Raw genomic sequence first — 20,057 nt, forward strand, 5'->3', positions numbered from 1 at the left:
CTTGATGATAGCCTGTCTGTTCATTCCCTTTGGGGCACCTGGCATTGGCCACTGTCAGAGGACAGGATACTGGGCTTGATGGACCTTTGGACTGACCCATTATGGCCGTTCTTATGTTCTTATGTTCAGGACTTCATGATTTGGCCAATTGCAAGTGTTGCTTGAGTAAGGTCTGATTTGGCTTCAATAGCCACTGACTCCAGTGGCTGTTGAAGATGTCTACACACAAGACTGGTCTCCAAGTGGTGAACAGAGCACTAACATGAGAGACTTCTCACTAGAAGGCAAAAAAGCAAAGTAATTCTGGCAAAGAGCTGGCCATTCTTCTACAGAGACTACCCCTATGGAGTTGAAGACATTGTTAAAAATATTGCCTCTATAAAGCTTTAAAAGCCAAAAAAAAATTCATTCACATATTTGCAGGATGATGAAATTGAATCTATTAGTGCATCTGTTCAATCTACCTCTTTCAGACAAAACTCCATTACAAGGCCTTACTTATTTTATACCTTTTTATTCTACTGTGATTTGTAAGCTATCACATAAGAATTGCATACCTGATCATGTAAAAGAAAATATAAATTTATCCCAAGAATAACAGACTACTGCAAGCTGTTAAGATTTCTGTAGGCTTGAAAAAAGAAAGACAAAAAACTTTGTACATTAACTAGAACTCAGAGTTTAAAATGCTGATGTGTTCAGTGTCCTGCTAGTCTCTCATGATTTTACTCTGGCCCTCCTTTCCCCTCCCCAAAAGTGCCTTGGAATAGTATAATCTTCCACAGTCCCAAGAATTAGTCATCACTTTGTCATGGGGGAAGAAAAAGCCATGAAAATGCAACATAAAAAAGGAAGGACTTGCATACACATTGTATCTGGTTTCATTCATACAGTCATTATACGATCAAATGGGATCCAAGTCTCACTACAGCCAATGAAAACATGTTGCAGCTAAAGAAACAATATATTAAATAGATTGTAACCCCGGCATTCTAAAAATCAAGCTGCCAACTCTGCTTCTCCTGTGGAATACAGCCAGTTACGAACAACCACAGCTCATACTTTGGAAGCTTGAGTAGCCATTCTATAGGTTTTTCTTTAATGCTAAAGTAACCTGTGGTTTTGCGGGTTTTGCAACCAGTGGTATTTAAAATAATAAATACAGGCACTGGGAATTCCGAGAAGGACTTGACATGGCCTCTACATCAAGTAATCAGCACTTGTTATCATGTGCTGGAGAGGATAGGAGGGTGGTCTAGCAATTAGAACAGTGATTGGCAGACCCCATTACACGGTTAGAAATCTGAAGCACCAGCACCTCAGATACTAAAAATGTTCACAGACGGTGTTTTGTAGGAAGGGGATTCAGGAAAAATTACTTCCCTACCCCCAAGCTATCTGGTCTTTGGTTCTGTGGACTAAATCTGTCCTGATCTGTCTTTAATTGAGTTCCAGGAGGGCTTGGCTACACTTAAAATGCTGCAGCTGCACTGCTGTAGCACTTCAGTGAAGACAGTACCTAGGCCACAGGAGGGGTTCTCCTGTCGGCCTAGGTACTCCATCTCCCCGAGAGGCGATAGCTAGGTAGATGGGAGAATTCTGCCATCAATCCAGCACCATCTACACTGGAGGTTAGTTTAACTGAGTCACTTATGGGTATGGATCTTTCACACCCCTCGGAGACATAGTCATACTGATCTAATTTCCTAATGTAGATTAGGCCTGAGATGTAAATCAGGGCAGAAAGCTCACCTAACTAATCAACACACCCTCAGACAGAACACATTTATCCTTTTCTGTATATACACCGGACCCTCACTAGAACGCGGGATTTGGGATCCATGCACGGTACTGCGTTAACGCGGGGACCGCGTTAAAATGAATTGCAATTAAAGTAATTAAATTTGGGATCCATGGCCGCCACCGCATTATATGCGAATTCGCGCTATATAGACACGTGTTCTAGCGAGGGTCCGGTGTATTTGTTTGGGTTTTGCAGGCTCATATGCTGAACATATTAGGCCAGATTCTCAACAGGTGTAAACTGACATAGCGCCATTAAACAGAGCTGTACTGACTTACACCAGCTGAGCATCTGGCCTATTACATGTTCAAAGTTTTAAGACTTACCCATGGCTTCCCTGACCCCATTCTAAGAATTACACTGGAAATCCATGAAAAAGTGAAGAAATAAATAAAGATATTCCATTCATTTCCTCCCACTCACAATTCCCTTTTTATGAGTCATGGGCTATTTTCACAAGGGAAAGGAGAAAATTAAAGGAAATGTTAATAGCCCGAAGTTTTTAGTTTAGAATCCCTGCTACTAAGATTTCTTGCATGATGTCTGATAAAGCCAGACTTTGTATTACCAGGTGTACTCCACTGAAGTCAACAGACTTGCACCTTTTTACACCTGGCTGAAATTGGCTCTATGTTCTCTATCCATCTAAGTATTCATAACATGCTCATCTCTGTGGTATCTGAGTACACTGCACATATATAGATTGAAGAGGTATTTGGTAAGACAGTGCAATATGTGAGATATAATATATGCATACAGATACATACTTCTGAACTGCCCTTGTGCTGGCTTGCTCTCTTGGTCTTTATTGGATGCAATAATCTGAACTGCATAGCTTTGATCTGGAATAAGACCTTGAATAATTGCTTTGGTTGCACTGTTTTGAAGAGTTAGTTGATTGGTTTTTCCACCTGCAAGGAAACAAAAGGAGAAATAAGATCAGCGGCATAGTAAATAGTGAACGCTATGATAAGGTAAATTGGTACATTTTAAACCACTTAAATGTATACTTAAGCGACATTAAGTACGGTAATGACCAAAGTCCAGTCACTCATCACTGGTTGTCTGTTCCAAACCCTTGTCCCTTTGGAATGACACAGAGGACACCCCAGAAAAGCAGGGAGCCAGGTGGGCTGACATACTGTGTCCTTAAAAGGATGATCTCATGGGATGTACATTTTCTCCAAAACCTAACATGAATAACAGGTAAGACCTGGCTATGTACACACATGTGAAAGCATGCACGTATGCACACACACACAGGAAAGGCCTACAGGAAATGGAGGTCCTGGAGAGGGGACAAAGTGAGACACAGGAGAGGAACTGGAAGGCCACCCAGGAAATTGAGCCATCTGAACTAGCAGAGACCTCTGTGGGCATTACTCTGTTCTGGAAGCAGTCCAGAGACTCATCCCCAACTGGGAATGTGGACATGAAATGAGAGGCTGGAGGAATAGGACATCATGAAGTAGACCTTGACTAGGAGTGAAAGGAGATGGCCAGGAGGCCTAGCTGATATCGGCAGCATTCCAGAAGCTCTGAGGAGAAGTGTTGCAGTGACCCTGGGAGGCACAGATAATAGAATGAACTACTGGGAGGAAAGCAGCTACTAGCTAACTCCATGAACAGTGGAGAGTGGGAAGAATCTCTCCAGAGAAGTAGAGACTGCATTCACAAGCAGGGACAGTCCCAGAGTGCTGAAGCCAGAAGGACTGTGCTAGTGAAATGCAGAGGCCAGTGGGCCCAGTAAGACAGCCAGGAAGCCCAGCTCAAGCCCACTGTCAGGATCACATCTGGGATGTGGGAAGTCACGCCTAATGGTCAGAACCATGAGGGTGGCCAGATTAGAGCGGAGTCAAGCCGGAGTCAAGAATCAGGGCTCTGTGGGTGTATTTGAGACCAGAGCCACGGGTCAGAAGCCAAATGGAAGAGCCAATGGGGAGTTGGAGATGTAGTCAGGAAGTAGAGCCAGGGGTATTGAGGATGAGAAGGGAAGGAACTGGAAAGGGCACAAGAGTAGGCTGGATAGGAGCAGGCAGGGACTGGATGGGAGCAGGTGCAGGAAGCAGGATCAAGCACAGCTGCAGCATGGGATGCATTGAGCAACAATAGAGTTCTGGCTGCTACTGGCTCAAATAGGAGTTTAAATCTGCCCTCCATCAGTCAGGAAGTGCAGTCAATCAGGCAGCCCCTGCAAGGTTCAGCTGTGCCCAGAGAGTTGCTTGGAGACTGACCCTGCTCTACCTGGATCCCTGACACCCACATGGAGAGAAGGGGAAAAAAGCAATTTGTAGTGAGTGGCAGCTACAGGTCTGTTCTTCAAATGAGGCCAAAGCAGAGCAACTGAAACAGGAAGGGGCAGTTTATAAGAGCAGGGAACTGAAGAACTGCAGGTAAGAAAAATCCAATGCAGAAGTTAATCTGATCAAGCACACTTCAAGGGGCCAGCAGCTCTAAAAGAGTTTTTCTGCAACAGGACAGTCAACACATAGGAACTAGCTGCAGAAGAAGTCAGAGTAGTTTTCAAGTACCCTGGCTTAAAGGAATAGGAACCAGAAAAGGCTCTAAGAGGGGAGAGAGTCTTGCATAGGGTTAACTCAGCAGAGAAATGGATCATAGTGCAAAAGGATACAAACCAATGAGCACTGGACCCATGATCCGAGACACTAGGAATGAGGTGGGAGGAGCTACATATGGGGAACTAGCTGTGACACAGCTAGGCAGGTAATTGTGGGGAGGGAGGGAGTGAGCAGTCCATAAACTCAAAGCCTAAAAAGCAATTTTCAGCATGACTGAACCGTGAAGACTCATCTGGGATTTGAGTCTCCCACGATCAGTGGCAGGGTTCAAGCAGCTGGGAGTGAATTTTTAACTTTTTAAAATACTTAGGTAATAGTCCTCAAAGGACATATTAAAAGGAGTTTGTTTTAGTTGTTAGGCAGAGGAAGGGAGTGGCCTAATAACTTTTCCCAAGCATGATCCAATAACCACTAACAAGGGCTCAGCAGCTGCATTTTGTGCATTTCACTACTCCTGCCTCAACCCATATGCAGGCTTTGAGTGCAGGGTAGTGGGCAGTAGGGCAAGAGGCACTGAAGTGGCACCAGCAGTGTATCGTACTCAGCACTGCCCACCAGTGCTCACCACACTCCCTTCTCCATCCTGTTGCATACCACTACTAGACTGGGCCCTAATAAATCTACCACTGCTTTAACTGAATGTACAAACTATCCATGTTGCAAATTACCTGGAGGATTAACATTTATTGGAGACCCTCTGCCGTCAGCAGACTGCCAAAGCATACCACATTCACGCTATCAAAACTGCTTACACTCTTTTTCCTTTTGCCCATCTGACTCAGTGGCCATTCATTCCTTTGGAATTTAATACCTTTTAGCACAATAGCTGACTTAACTGCTTCATGTCACACATTGTTGCAACTTTTGTTGGTTTGTGGTTTTTGGCACATTTGTATTGCTTTTATATGTCTGCTCATATTAAGGTTGAAAGCCAGTGCAACAGTAAAATAGGGGGAGGAAAAAGAAAACTATTGCTTTCTCGTCAAGAAATTGCTACAGCTGTTCTTTTTCACTGTCCAATCTGTAAGCTACATTTTATTCTTCAAAGTAGATTATATATAAATGAAACAACAAAGTGCAAATGCAGTTTGTAGACCTCACATTTATAAATTTCAAATGAATACATATAGTCTACATGTGATAGTTATTCTAAAATAACTAAGCTATAGTTTAGTTGTCTTGGTACTAGGAATAACAGTGTGGATATATTGCGAAAATTTGTTTCTGGTTTCTTCAGCAGCACAGTTTATAAAGATTTACCCTCTCCTGATAGGGGGTCTGTAGGATAAGGGCTACATTAAGCATGACTAAAATATTATGCAGACTGGAGAAGATTCTGAACTAGTGGATTCTGAACTCTTAGCTGCATTGACAATGGAGCTATAAAAAATTATGCCAGTTAAGGACCTGCCCCTCTGCCTTTTACTCACTTCCCTTGTTCTGACTGCCCAAAATTCCCATGGACATTCACAAAACTTCATCTACTGACTCTTTTGGGGCACTTGCTATTTCCCTGTATATGGCAAGAAGGACAGAGGAGGGGATGCTCACAGGGACAGCACCAGAGGTGGAGATCACTACCGATGATGAAGCACAGAAAGTATCAGTCAGTTGACTCCACCCCCTGGACACTCCAGACATCTGCATTCACACTGGCCTCCAGCTGCAGTGTGGCAAGTTGGATTGATCTCTCTCCTGCTAGACAGCCAGAGCTCCTGGTTGTCCAGAGCCAGCTCAAAGTCCCCCAGTTATGTGGAGTGAGCCCCAAAGCAATAGGTGGCTGCTTTCCTCCAGATCACCATGACAGCATAATCACTGGACCTAAATGAACCAAATATGTTTATAGACAAATGTAAATATTTTTTACCTGAACTTGGAGTGACAAGAAGCTTAAATCCAGTAAATTTCCCTTTAGGGGCTTTCCATGAAATCTGTACACTGTCATGAGTGACTAGATTATACCTTAGTCTTGTTGGTGGAGCCACTGTAAGGAAAAAATAAAGAGATCTTACTGTACAGTACAAAAAAAAAGTATTTATATTAATTTTTAAATTAATATTAAGGAAAATACTTAGGCAAACACACGCACACAAGTTTGACAATACAAAGGATGCAAGTTATTCTAAATGTCACATAAATCAGCTTATTAGTTTGTAAAATAATATTAATCCCCAAGGTGCCTTATTTCCCCCAAAGACATAGCCTTTAATTTACAGGGGGAAAAAACCAAAACTACTGACTTTACAAAAGACAGAGACAAATGGTGTTAAATGTTAAGACTCTAGTTTAGCAAGCAAAGCTGGTTATACAAAATGCTCTTTGTTAATGTATAGGAACTAAAATTGATCTTCCTTCTTATTTGGCAATATGCCTTTCCTAGCTCTTATGCCAAATATCATGGGTTTTTCATTTAAGTCACTCAGGGCCAAATTTTCAAAGGCTTGTGTGGGCACAAATGTCCTTCTTGTATGTGTATTTTAGGCTGCAAGCAAGGGACAAGAAATAGCACATTTTTCAAAAGGGTGCCTGCAGAGCTGCAAAAATGGAGCATGCAAACTGGTTGGGTCATGGGCATGGCCTCAGTAGTTAATGCACATTCATCCCTATCAGAATTGTCCTGGGCCCCTCCATGGCTAACTTAGATGTATACAGGCTAACCAAGGTTCAGGCAAAGGCAATCCAGGCACTGTAGGTGAAGCCAGCCTTTACTGACTTGTGGATCATCAACTATAGTTCAACATAGTAGAAGTTGGAAAGGATGGAAACATGAAGGGATTGTGGGAGAAAGGGGCAGGTGGCATTTTAGGTGCCCAGGAACAAGCAGAAATTCCAGACCTGTGTGCTCTGAGGTGACCAGAGGAGCGGAGATGGCTGAAGTAGAGGGAGGATGGCAAGGACTATCAGGGGCTCTTCACTTGAGTCAGCAAGGCAGTTGCATGCCTGGAATACTTTCCACTGTGTGCTTTTGGGCATGCAGCAGCAGTTAGGGTACCATACCGGTTCACTAGCTTACTCTAATATATTATTAGCATATGCCAGTGGTCTCCAACCTTTTTACGCCCAAGATCACTTTTTGAATTTAAGGGAAACCCAGGATCTACCCTGCCCCTTTCCTGAGGCCCTGTCCCTTCCCCAAAGCCCCACCCCACTCACTCCATCCCCCCCTCTCTCCATCACTCGCTCTCCCCCACCCTCACTCACTTTCACTGGGCTGGGGCATAGGGGTGGGGTGCACAAGGGGATGCGGGCTCTGGGCTAGGTTCACAGTGTGGGAGGGGGCTCTGGGATGACCCTGGGGCAGGGAGTTGGGGTGCAGGAGCAGTTGAGGAGTGCAAGCTCTGGGAGGGAGTTTGGGTGCAGGAGGGGGCTCTGGACTGGGGCAGAGTGTTGGGGTGCAGGAGGGGGTGGAGTGCTGGCTCTGGGAGGGGGGTCAGGGCTGGGGCAGAGAGTGTTGGTGCAGGAGGGGGTTCAGGGTGCAGGAGGGGGTTCAGGGTGCTGGCTCCAGGAGGGGGCTCAGGGCTGGGGTGCAGCCTCCCACCGGGCAGCACTTATCTCCGGCAGCTCCTGGTCGGCAGCACAGCATGGCTGCTGCTAAAGCAGGCTCCCTGCCTACCCAAGCCCCATGCTCCCAGAAGGAGCCAACGCACCCCTGCGGGGGGAGGGTGGCACATAGCTCCACGTACTGCCCCTCTCTACAAGCACTGCCCTCGCAGCTCCCATTGGTCGCAGCTCCCTATTCCCAGCCAATGGGAGCTGTGGGGGCGGTGCTTGCAGGCAGGAGCAGTGCATGGAGGGAGACCCCTGCCCTACTGCCCCTGGAGCCACACTGGCTGCTTCCGGGAGTGGTGTGGGGCCGGTGCAGACAGGGAGCCTGTCTTAGGGAGATCGCGATCGAATGGGAGATCTTCTACGATCGACCACTCGACTGCGATCAACTGGTTGGTGACCACGGGCATATGCTATGGTCTTGTAATGAGTTGTGGTTGCCCAGCCCTGAATGTACAGCCTGAATGATGTGCTATTTATGAAAATTGTCCTACCAGGCACCTAGGCAAGGTAACAGTACAGGAGAATCAGCCCTAGTCTACACTGCAGAGTTAGTTCGATGCAAGGAAGCTTACACTGACCTAACCCTGTAAGCGTCTACACTAAAATGTCGCTCCCGCCAGCGTAACTCACCTGCTACACCGACTTAATAATTCCACCTCCACAAGAGGTGTAGTGCTTAGGTCGATGTAATGAGGTCAATGCAGTGTCAGTGTAGACACTGCGTTATTTATATTGACTGTTTCTGGCATTCAGAAGCCTTCCCACAATGCCCCGCACTGTCAGTTAAATCGGTGCAAGCGCTCCTGGTGAGGAGACGCACCACCAACACAAGGAACGTAGTGTGGACATGCAAACATGATTTAATTACTGCAGTGGCCGCACATCGATATAACTTAGATCGACTTAATTTTCTAGCGTGCACGTGCCTCTTCCTCTTGCTGAGGGTATTTTGCTAGCTCAAGGGCAGAGGTACCTGCTACCAAACTACATTAGTCCAAATGGTTTACTCCAACAATTGGTTCTGTCCTGCCTATAAAATTGAGCATACATCCCAAGGGCCTCTGCCTTCACAATTCCAGATGGATATGGCAGCAGAGGGTGGCTTCCTCCTGCCACTGCACAAATGGTTTCTAGACCTGAAGGCCCAGGATATACCACAGCAAACACCATGACTTAAAGATAGCATGTATCTTTTCTTTCTATTTTCTTTTAAGAAGTTTAATAATGTTTTAGTCTTTTTTTAGTTGTTGTTGGCCCAAACGTTGTTTCTGGTCCCAATTTATACAATGAGCTAATATTTATCTTCTCCTGTGTTGTTTCTCGTTAAGATCCACAGACAGGTGTGATGAGTGCCAGAGCCCATAGAGATAAAGAGCTGCCAAGACACTCCCTCAGGCCTCACTAGTTCTCCCATTTCAGTCAATGGAGCTTTGGCAATTTACACCAGCTGAGGATCTGGCCAAGCATTTTTTGTGATTCATGGTCATATCATCTAGTATTTTTCCCCCCTATTTGTTGCTTTTCTAAGAGGTGATAAAAATACTAGCTGACTTTTCTTTCATGTTGGTTTTGTTTGTTGGTTCAATTGTTTCTCAATGTTAACAATGCTGCAATGTTAGAAGTTATCAAAATGTTAATCAAAGTTTAATGGTAAAGCTTTACTTCCTGCTATTGAGTTGTATCCAGCTTATTAGTTAGAGGGGCCTATTCTAGCAGAGTACACCAGCCTCAGTTATACTCCAGCCTAAAGAGCCAGAGGCAGCAAGGGAATGTGGAAGAGCCAAGACCAGCTTAGTGACATCGCAGCTGCTCTCAGGCCACTGGAGTTCAAGGGAGAGAAAAGTCAGAGGGAGAGTGGGAATTGAGAGGCACAGAGACAATGAGTGTCAAAACAGCCTGGCACCCTGAAGACACTTTTCAAAATCTCTGCAATGAGCATGCATACAAACTATGCGCTCATGAATGGTGGGCATGATCTGGACAGGCCTAATCTCCGGACTGTCTGTCCACCCCAGTGGGGCTTTAGAAAATAGGCATTATTAGATTCAGAAGAATGAGCAGCTAAAAGTATCATTGCACACATACAACTGGTTCTTTGAAAATTTGGCGCACGCTGTTTTGTGATTAAAAGATCAAATATGAAATATTGTGCTAGCCAAGATACTGCAAGAACATTCAGCATACTGTAATTGTAATAAAATAACTGAAGCTGGGTAGAAGCTGTGGTAAAAGTTTTAAAGCCCAGAAAGGTGCAGGTATGGATTACAGTCTTTAATTCATTCTCAAGATTCATAATGATTTACACATAGCTCAAGGATAGAATCAGTCAGTGCTGAATGAACCTAGAGTGATGAATCATGAGTACCAGTTCATGAAAATATGCAATTCCAATTATTTACTTTTTCAAAGCAACCGTAAATAATCTTTGGGAAACCAGCTGTAAGATTCACAGGGATCCAGTGGCTAAGCACCAAGAATACAAATGCCAGCCAAGTGTGTCCTATACCATTGCAAGGGAAAATGAGCTCTGAAGCCCCCTTTTCTCCCATGTGTGACCTAAAGATTAAAAGAGCACTTTCTAACAAAGCAGTGTAGCTCTGACCTACTTGTAATTAGCCATCATCAAATCAGGTAAACTTTTGGAGCCTCTACAAAACCAAAATGAAAAGGAGTACTTGTGGCACCTTAGAAACTAACAAATTTATTTGAGCATGTCTGACAATAACAAGCAAAGAAGGACATAATCACCAGATGTGTTTGTGCTTTCCATACAGCTACAATATGATAGACTACAAGATTTGTGCCAGAATAATCTTTACATAACTAGCTGATCTTTGCTAACCACTTATTCATTTTTGTGTCTAAATGTGGGGAAGCGTGGGGGGAGGACATTTCCAGCCAGTAATTAATCATAGGGAGAAAAGAAGAGTTGTTCACAAAACAGATATTTAACTATGTCTTAGTTATGCAAAGACTAGTGTTCTGGCACAGAGAAGTACATATAACTAAGGAAGTTAAATCTAATATTTGGACAAACACAACAAAATAGTGATGGGAATTACTACGTGGTCACCAACCTGAAGAGGAAATCTTTATTTCTGAAGGCCTTTATTGTCTGTGGAACAAAATTTCACTTCTTGCAGAAAGAAAAAAAAATGAATCCAAACTGAATCCGTTAACTGATAAAAATCAGTAGTGAGAGCTTGTTAAGGGGTTTTACAGGAATGAGCAAATGAATGGCCATCAGCAACATTCAAGCAATCACCCAAAAAGAGACTAAAGACAAGTTCAAGGCCTTGGTTTATGCAGCTACATAGAAGTTAGCTATTTTTGTTAGTGCTCCAAATACATTATTCTTGCGGACAAACAGGAAAACAAAGCTTTTTCCAAATACTCAGTATCCTAAAAGGAGAACAAAAATTCTCAAGTACATAGCTGTCAAACTGTGTAAAGCTGGCAATACTAGTTGCACTTTCTAGAATCTAATTTTATATTGTTATAAAAATAAAAAAAATTGATTAAATTGAACAAATTAATATTCCACCAAAATTATCTAGCATATACATTAGCAGCATATGGAAATTCTCACAACATGAAGTACAATCACCATCTTGTACATGTAAAAGCTAATTCTTAAATTAACACCCCAATTATTGAACGGATAAATGGGAACTCTAATGAGAGCAGACATATTTTCCTTAGTTGTGATGGTTTATTAGCCAGTGTTGTTTTGCTGGGAGTAAATTTTTCATTATTTTAATAGACTGGACAAGAAGCTCCAATATTTTTAAAGTAACTTTATCTGTTGAGCAAGAAAAAAAAATTCCAAACTAAATGTGAGGGAGTAATTAAAATATTGAGTGAAAGCAGAAGGATAATAAAGGATTTGGAAGGCAGCTAGTAAATGCATCACATCAAACTGGGAGCTCAACAAATGAAAAGGATTAAAACATTAAAATCTGAAAGTTACATTTTAAGTTATCAGTGACCAACAAAATAATAATAATTGGATAATTCATGAGCAAGATAGTGGAATGACTCAGCAGAAAACAATCTCACTCAGCAGGGTCTGTTTCTCAAAGGATAACATTCATAACTAGAAAGTAATATAAATTAATGTGTGGAAAAGGGATCACAGGATTGGAATAAAACCTCAAATGTGAAACTAGACCTTCCCAAACATATTCTCTCTTTCTCCTAAGGAATCAATTTACAGTTCTTCCCCAAAGCGCTTGTGCAAGATGGAACTAACCCCTATTCTTCCTGCACCTTGTTACAATGTGTTATTTCTTTAATCACTCAAACATACTATATCATTTATAGTTAGCCAGCTGTTACAAGGAGGAGGAAGTAAATTGTTTATTGCAAAGGGAAAAAGGAAAAACTTTGTCAACAAAGGCCAAAAGGAGGGATTCAGAGGACATGTTACTACTTTAAACATAGCAAAAGAATATTCTCAACTCATACTCCACAGGCTACGGATCCATATACTCCATTATTCAATAATATGATGGTGCGGCCTACATTTTCTGAGACCTGCATTTGATTTTAGTGTGCAATTTATGTCCACTGCTAACATATGACTGATTTAAAAAACAAACAAACTAACCTCATTTAAAATGTTTGATTTTCAAAGCAATTTAGGGGATTTAAACATACCTTCCACTGAGTTTACTTTTAGATGTGTCTGAATCCCCAAAACAGTTTTGAAAATCTGAACCATATGTAGTGACAATCAGGTCCAGACACCCCACAGGGAGAACAGGGGGTCTGGACCCCTCAAGAATAAGCAATTGAATCAACTGATTGTATACAATATTACCACACTATTAAAAAAAAGTGTAATCAAGTGTGGTGTCCTATAAAAACTGGTGACACACTGGTCCCGAAAATCATTGTGTGATGGATGGATGAGTTGTGTACAAAGAGTTACATGTGTGTGCTGGAGATATGTTCTTAAAATGTGTTTGGGAGGCAGTGCATAAACCCAGCATGTGCTAGACTAAAGAATGTGGATTTATTTGTCTGACTGACTTGACTGCAGGCAGAGGACAATAAACGTACATTTACATATACGGTAAACAAAGCCATCAAGTTAACAAGTGAGGGGAGAAGACAGTTTAGCAATCGCTCTGGGGACAGAATCTGCACACTAGAAAGCCTTCCTGGCTCTTGAGGCAGTGACAATGGACTTTGGGTAACATAAGGGGAGCAAAATGACATTTTAGTTATCCACTGCTTAGGGGACATGGGGAAAAAGCACCTTGTGATCCTGAGAAAGTTGGATCCCCTGGCCAGAAAGGCTAGAGATGCTGTTAACTTTAAGTAAATAAGCAAACTGCATAGGCAAAAATTTTAACTAGCTAAAATTAAGTTTTAGTCACTAGATAGTATGTTTTATTTTGTTTGTAACCAAATTGGTCTCTTTTTCTCTTGTTCAGTATCACTTAAATCTCTGTTCTTTGTTAATAAACTTATTTTTAGTTTTACTATAAAGTATCTATGGTATCTAAGTGTAGTTATATTAAAATGAAGTGTGAGTCTTCAGCTAAGCTAACAGCCTGGTGTGTGCACTGTCTCTTGGAAGGCTGTGAACTTAATAAGTTCTGTGAGTGCCCAGTGAGAGGGACTGGACACTGCAGAGAGATGTCTCGGGAGGAACTGGGGTTCACTGATGGTTGCCTGCAGGCAAGGTTTAGACTGGCAGAGTCCCGAGGAGTTGTTGGCAATGCAGAGAGGCTGGAGTGTCAGGGAGCTGACACACATCTTAGCAGCAGCAAAGCTCTCAACTTGCTGAGGCAGAAGAGTAACACAATGGCTTACAGTTCTGGGAGTCCTGAGCTGAATGTCACATATGAATCAAGTGTAAGATATACAGACACATGTATAATCATGTGCTTCACTTCGACTCATTAAGTCACAAGCATTTGGAGGCTAAATTTCTGTTTAGAATAGGTGCACAGAGGTAGTAGGAAGGCACAGTGAACCCCCTTCCTCTACAATAAATACTACAGCTAACATTCCCCACATTCTGGGAAGTTTGGTTAGTGCACCTAATGATGTTCCATAGCCCGAAGGGGGCATGGTCCCCCCAAGCAGAAGCACCGGAATGGGAGGGGCTAGGGGGCCATGGCTCTCCCACTTTTTAATGGCCGTAAGGGTAAGCAACTGGGGAAAGAGGGTGAAGAGGAGTGAGTGGGCGGGGGGGGGGGGGTGGAAGGCTTGAGGAAAAGGGACAGTGCGAGGTCAGGGGCTTGGAGAGAAAGGGCAGCACAAGGGCGGGGGCATGGTTTGGGTGCCTGTAGCCCCCCCAGATTTAGGGCTCTTCCGCGGCTCCTGCCCCCAAGCAGTCAGCCAGCATCAAAGACCATTTGCAGATTGAGCAATGTCAGTAGCAGTATATGCATCTGTTAAGCATGCTCTTCCTGTGACCCCAGAGCCATTTCTGCTTGTAACTATCCTCTGGAGATAGAAAACCTAGGCACCTCTGCCTATCCACTGACTGTTTTCATGCATAAACATACAACACAACACTCCTTTCAGTGGGAAAGAGAGGGACAAATTCCACTCTGTTATGCCTGTGCAACCTCAACTGAAGTCAAGGGGGTTGCATGAGCATAGCCAAGAGCAGAATTGGTCCTATTCTTTCGTGCTTTCAAAGCAAAGGTTGGTTTGGAAGGAAAACACACTAGGACAGACTTGAGACCACTGTCAAGACCACATAGGATCATTTTTAAGCTTAGCAATACCAACAGTATATTTTTAAATAGTAATACATAAGATATAGACACAATGCAAACAAAAAGGGGTGCATGAACAATCATGACACTTGGCAGCCCAGGGCAGCAGGGCCTCGTGCCACCCTATATAATGTAATGATGGTATTAGCTACAGTTCCAACAAAGCAGCAATATGTATTCCATGCAAGTTCAGTGTCCCACTGCAGAATGATCATTCCCCCGCAAATGCATTTGCTTAGAAAGTAGTAACATCAATATTTTATAGCTACATTTAAGTAAACAGAATGAAGTTTTTTCCTATAACCCATTTTCAGACATTTTAACTATACAGATAAATAAGAGCAAGCTTCCTCCTAAGACACTTCAGTTCAGAGAACGTGTGAAAATGAGTCAGGAAGAGCTAGACCCCGATGATGTTCCCTTTGAAGTCACGGCAAAACTCCCATTGGTGTCAATAATGCTGTACTATCCCCTTAGCAAAGGGAAAACACTATTGCATATGTAAAAGGGGAAACCCACTTCTGCACATCAGAGTGATCTAATGAAAAAGCACTGCTGTCTTATATATCAATTACCTTGACCCTGAACATGACTGATGAGATGAACTGCCAAAAAAGCCAAGAGGAACCAGCTGTGTATCTTGTATCGACAAACCTTCATCCTGGATACACGTAGTATCAGCAAGTCTGAAAACATACAGAACAGAAATATTTATCAAGCCTGTAAACCTAGAACATTCACTTAAATGAAAAATCAAGGGTCAAGTCATGGTTCCATCATATCAATTAGAGTTTTGCCATTGACTTCAAATGGGACCAGGATTTCACCCACAAACTCTGGTTAGTAACTAAAGCACTTTTCCTTGGGAAAGGCTGAGGAATTATTTGAGCATTTATTTCACTCTCCAAAGTTGCATTCTGACAAAGCAACAGCCAATCTCCAAACCTTGTCAGGAAAAGGGTTGGAGCCTATGAAGTTAAAAGCTGAGGACAATTTTTTCAAAAGTGCCCCAATTTCAGGTGCTGAATCCCTTTGGAAATCTGCTTCATGTCCTTTGTGGAGCAGACAGGGAGAGTGCTGGGAACAGAAACTGCTATAATGACAAAATAAAACCTCTCTTGTTCCAAAATGAGCTTTAAAAAAAAAGAGAGAGAGAAAGAGACACACACACACACACACACAATGGTGTCCTAACTGAGCATCCCTGTGAATGTCAGGCCATGTAATATGGACCAATGCTGCCCAGACAGAGTATCAAGGCATCTGAAAGAAGGATTCTATGACCACAAATACAGTAATAATTACAATTTAATATCTGCTTTGCATCCACTCCTCTGAAAGTGATTCCTTTAACAATAGGATCATGGGGTAACAGGTTTATGGTCTATAATGGCTTCACAAATGTGCACAGTTTATAAGTAAATAGATGGATTTTCCTAATTGCCAGACCTGCAAACTCAGCCAGGAACCCATTTATCAGTGCATTTACTGTTTAACTGACGTGTGCTCTTCTAGTAAGGGGGTAAAAATTGCATAGTCAATTTAGTTAACAATTCTGCCGAGGAGTCACAATCCAGCTCTACTCTCCCATAGCCCTGGAGAAGCCACTGAGCCAATTCTCTTCTACTGAAGTTTTTAATACCACTTTTATCACTCAAGTATCTGATAATTGGGGTAAAAGATCATTTTGTCACTAAAGCAAGCAGATATGGCTCAGAATACACACTGGGAATAGACCATTTTTGTACAGTCACTTTTTATTTTAAAGTGTTGTCATGGTTAGAAGAGACTTGCTTTGAAATACACTTAAGAAACAATATGAATTCATCATCTGAACTTGGCCCATATACAATTTATACTATTACAATTGTTGAATAATTGTAACCCCTCTCATAAATAAAAAATAGCAAATTCTTGATTATATTTAATTGTTTATCAAACATGTATAAAGGCACAGATTTAGAAACAACTTTGGTATATATGTTCTGCTTTGCAACTTCCTCCTCTCTGCTTCCCACCTCACTCCTCTACAATCTCCCCATAGTACCACCAATAAAAAAACCCCACAAACAAACACAAACTTCCTGGTGACCTGTACTGAGTGGGTCACTCCCCTCTTCGACTCTCTTAGTTAACTCCCTTTCACATTAAAGCTCCTCACCCTCACAGTTGTACTGTGGCCTACCTTTGATCTCATTCTTTACCACTCTTCTTCATTACCTAACTCCCTCCCTTTTGCCAACACCTAAGAACATAAGAATAGCCACCCTGGGTCAGATCAATGGTCTATCTAACCCAATAGTCGGTCTTCTGACAGTTGCCAATGACAGGTGCTTTAAAGGGAATGACCAGAACAGAGCAACTATTGAGTGATCCATCCCGTCATCCAGTCCCAACTTCTGTCAGTTGGAGACTTAGGGACACCCAGAGCATGGGGTTGCATCCCTAATCATCTTGGCTACTAGCCATTGGTGAACCTGTTCTATATAAACTTATCTAATTAATTTTGGACCACCATGTTATTTCATTGGCAATCAATTAACTTTAGTTAGACTAGGACCAAAACCTCTAGTCTAGACAAGTTTCAGAGCTTTGATTTGTCCTCTTCATATATCCCAATCTTGCAAACACTTTCTTCAAAAGGGATTGTGGCTAGTGAACGCTATGCCTGATAGCCTTTGCAAGGTCATACCATTAGGGCAGCATGACAGTTTTTGTACTGCATTAACTATATCGGTTTAGAAACAGATACAGTCTAACGTCAGTACTGGGCAAATTAGTTGAAACAATAGTAAAGAATGGAATTGTCAGATACGTAGAAGAACATAAATTGTTGGGCAAAAGTCAACCTGGTTACTGTAAATGGAAATCATGTTTTACTAATCTATTAGAGTTCTTTGAAGGAGTCAACAAAATGTTGACAAGGGGGATCCAGTGGACATAGTGTACTTAGATTTCCAGAAAGCCTTTGACAAGGTCCCTCACCAAAGGCTCTTAAGTAAATTAAGTTGTCATGGGATAAGAGGGAAGATCCTTTCATGGATTGAGAACTGGTTAAAAGACAGGGAACAAAGGGTAGGAATAAATGGTAAATTTTCAGAATGGAGAGGGGTAACTAGTGGTGTTTCCCAAGGGTCAGTTCTAGGACCAATCCTATTCAACTTATTCATAAATGATCTGGAGAAAGAGGTAAACAGTGAGGTGGCAAAGTTTGCAGACGATACTAAACTGCTCAAGATAGTTAAGACCAAAGCAAACCATGAAGAACTTCAAAAAGATCTCACAAAACTAAGTGACTGGGCAACAAAATGGCAAATGAAATTTAATGTGGATAAATGTAAAGTAATGCACATTGGAAAAAATAACCCCAACTATACATACGATATGATGGGGGCTAATTTAGCTACAACTAATCAGGAAAGAGATCTTGGAGTCATTGTGGATAGTTCTCTGAAGACGTCCATGCAGTGCGCAGCGGCAGTCAAAAAAGCAAACAGGATGTTAGGAATCATTTAAAAAGGGATAGAGAATAGGACAGAGAATATCTTATTGCCCTTATATAAATCCATGGTACACCCACATCTTGAATACTGTGTACAGATGTGGTCTCCTCATCTCAAAAAAGATATACTGACATTAGAAAAGGTTCAGAGAAGGGCAACTAAAATGATTAGGGGGTTGGAACAGGTCCCATATGAGGAGAGATTAAAGAGGCTAGGACTTTTCAACTTGGAAAAGAGGAGACTAAAGGGGGATATGATAGAGATATATAAAATCATGAGTGATGTGGAGAAAGTGAATAAGGAAAAGTTATTTACTTGTTCCCATAATATAAGAACTAGGGGCCACCAAATGAAATTAATGGGCAGCAGCTTTAAAACAAATAAAAGGACGTTCTTCTTTACACAGTGCACAGTCAACCTGTGGAACTCCTTGCCTGAGGAGGTTGTGAAGGCTAGGACTATAACAGGGTTTAAAAGAGAACTAGATAAATTCATGGAGGTTAAGTTCATTAATGGCTATTAGCCAGGGTAAGTAAAGAATGGTGTCCCTAGCCTCTGTTTGTCAGAGGGTCGAGATGGATGGCAGGAGAGAGATCATTTGATCATTACCTGTTGGTTCACTCCCTCTGGGACACCTGGCATTGGCCACTGTCAGCAGACAGGATACTGGGCTGGATGGACCTTTGGTCTGACCCAGTATGGCCATTCTTAGGTTCTTATGTTCTTAGTTAAAGCAGTACAACCCCCTCGGGTGTGGATGCAGGTATACAGGTTCCTATATGGATATAATTTCCATTCTGTACCAATATAAGCACCTCTATGCCAGCATAGCAGTGTCCACACTAAAATCATAGAATATCAGGGTTGGAAGAGACCTCAGGAGGTCATCTAGTCCAATCCCCTGCCCAAAGCAGGACCAACACCAACTAAATCATCCCAGCCAAGGCTTTGTCAAGCCAGGCCTTAAAAACCTCTAAGGATGGAGATTCCACCACCTCCTTAGGGAACCCATTCCAGTGCTTCACCACCTAGGCGGTTGTTAAAGCTGTACTAGAACTGTGTTCAGACAAGCCCTTACACTGTAAGCGCCTCAAGCCAGGGACACAGTCTGCTCTGTGATTTAGACAGCAATGGGCATGCTGTCAGCACTCAGCAAATAACTGGAGGATAATAAAGTACCAGCTCCTACCTAAAAACCGGACTGTGAAATGTGTGGCAGGTGGGATCAGGCCCACTCCGAAATGAACAGGTACCGGGAAGCTAAAGGGTGATTTCAGTAGCCTGCATAGACCAGGGATTATTATTGGGAAATAATGCAACCCAGCATCAATCCACACACAACGCGGATTTCTCTGCTCACGTTGCCCCCAGCGCACAGGCCGGATCCTTGTTACTGCTGAGGGCCGACTAAAGGCGAAGCCAAGGGCTCGGGAAAAGTAACTGCGCCCCGGAGCGGCGAGTGGAGCAAGCCCCTTACTCCTGGCTCCTGCCGGGGCGCTCACATGGCTTTGGTGTTCTCTGTTTCCGGCCTGCCCCCCAGCGCAACCCGGCCGGGTGTCTGCGGGCTGACTCGCTTCACGTGTCACCCCTCTGGGGAGGTGTTCTTGGCAAACCTATAGGGAGGGGGCGTCTCTGCGGAGGCTAGGCAGTCCCGCAGCAGCCGCCCCCGGGCGGGGCTGCGGATCCCCGTGGAATGGGTGGCCCCGGGGTGCAAACTCCTCTCTGCAGAGCTCCGGCACGATGGAAAACGGCACCGAGGGCGGGCGTGTGTTTCCTCCCTGTGCGGAGCTCGGCAAAGGAGCGGGCGGGGGGGGGCCCTGGCAAAGCCTCTGATCTCCTATCACCGCCCTCCGGAGACCGAGGAGACGCCCCTCGATTACAG

The 20,057-nt window shown here is 43.2% G+C and overlaps 1 protein-coding gene across 1 annotated transcript in view; it reads right to left on the bottom strand.

The window, feature by feature from the left end:
- Positions 1-19,670, bottom strand: part of COL14A1 (collagen type XIV alpha 1 chain) — a 176,873-nt gene extending 157,203 nt beyond the window's left edge. Inside the window, exons 1-4 of the mRNA XM_074943899.1 lie at positions 19,653-19,670; positions 15,248-15,358; positions 6,251-6,367; positions 2,572-2,715 (exon numbers count right to left, since the gene is read on the bottom strand). Coding sequence (XP_074800000.1) covers positions 2,572-2,715; positions 6,251-6,367; positions 15,248-15,332 — 346 coding nt within the window. The 5' untranslated portion in view covers positions 15,333-15,358; positions 19,653-19,670. The remainder of the gene's footprint in view (positions 1-2,571; positions 2,716-6,250; positions 6,368-15,247; positions 15,359-19,652) is intronic.
- Between the last annotated feature and the right edge of the window lie 387 nt (positions 19,671-20,057).

The sequence above is a fragment of the Natator depressus genome, chromosome 2 (genome assembly GCF_965152275.1).
Source record: "Natator depressus isolate rNatDep1 chromosome 2, rNatDep2.hap1, whole genome shotgun sequence".
Lineage (NCBI taxonomy): Eukaryota > Metazoa > Chordata > Testudines > Cheloniidae > Natator > Natator depressus.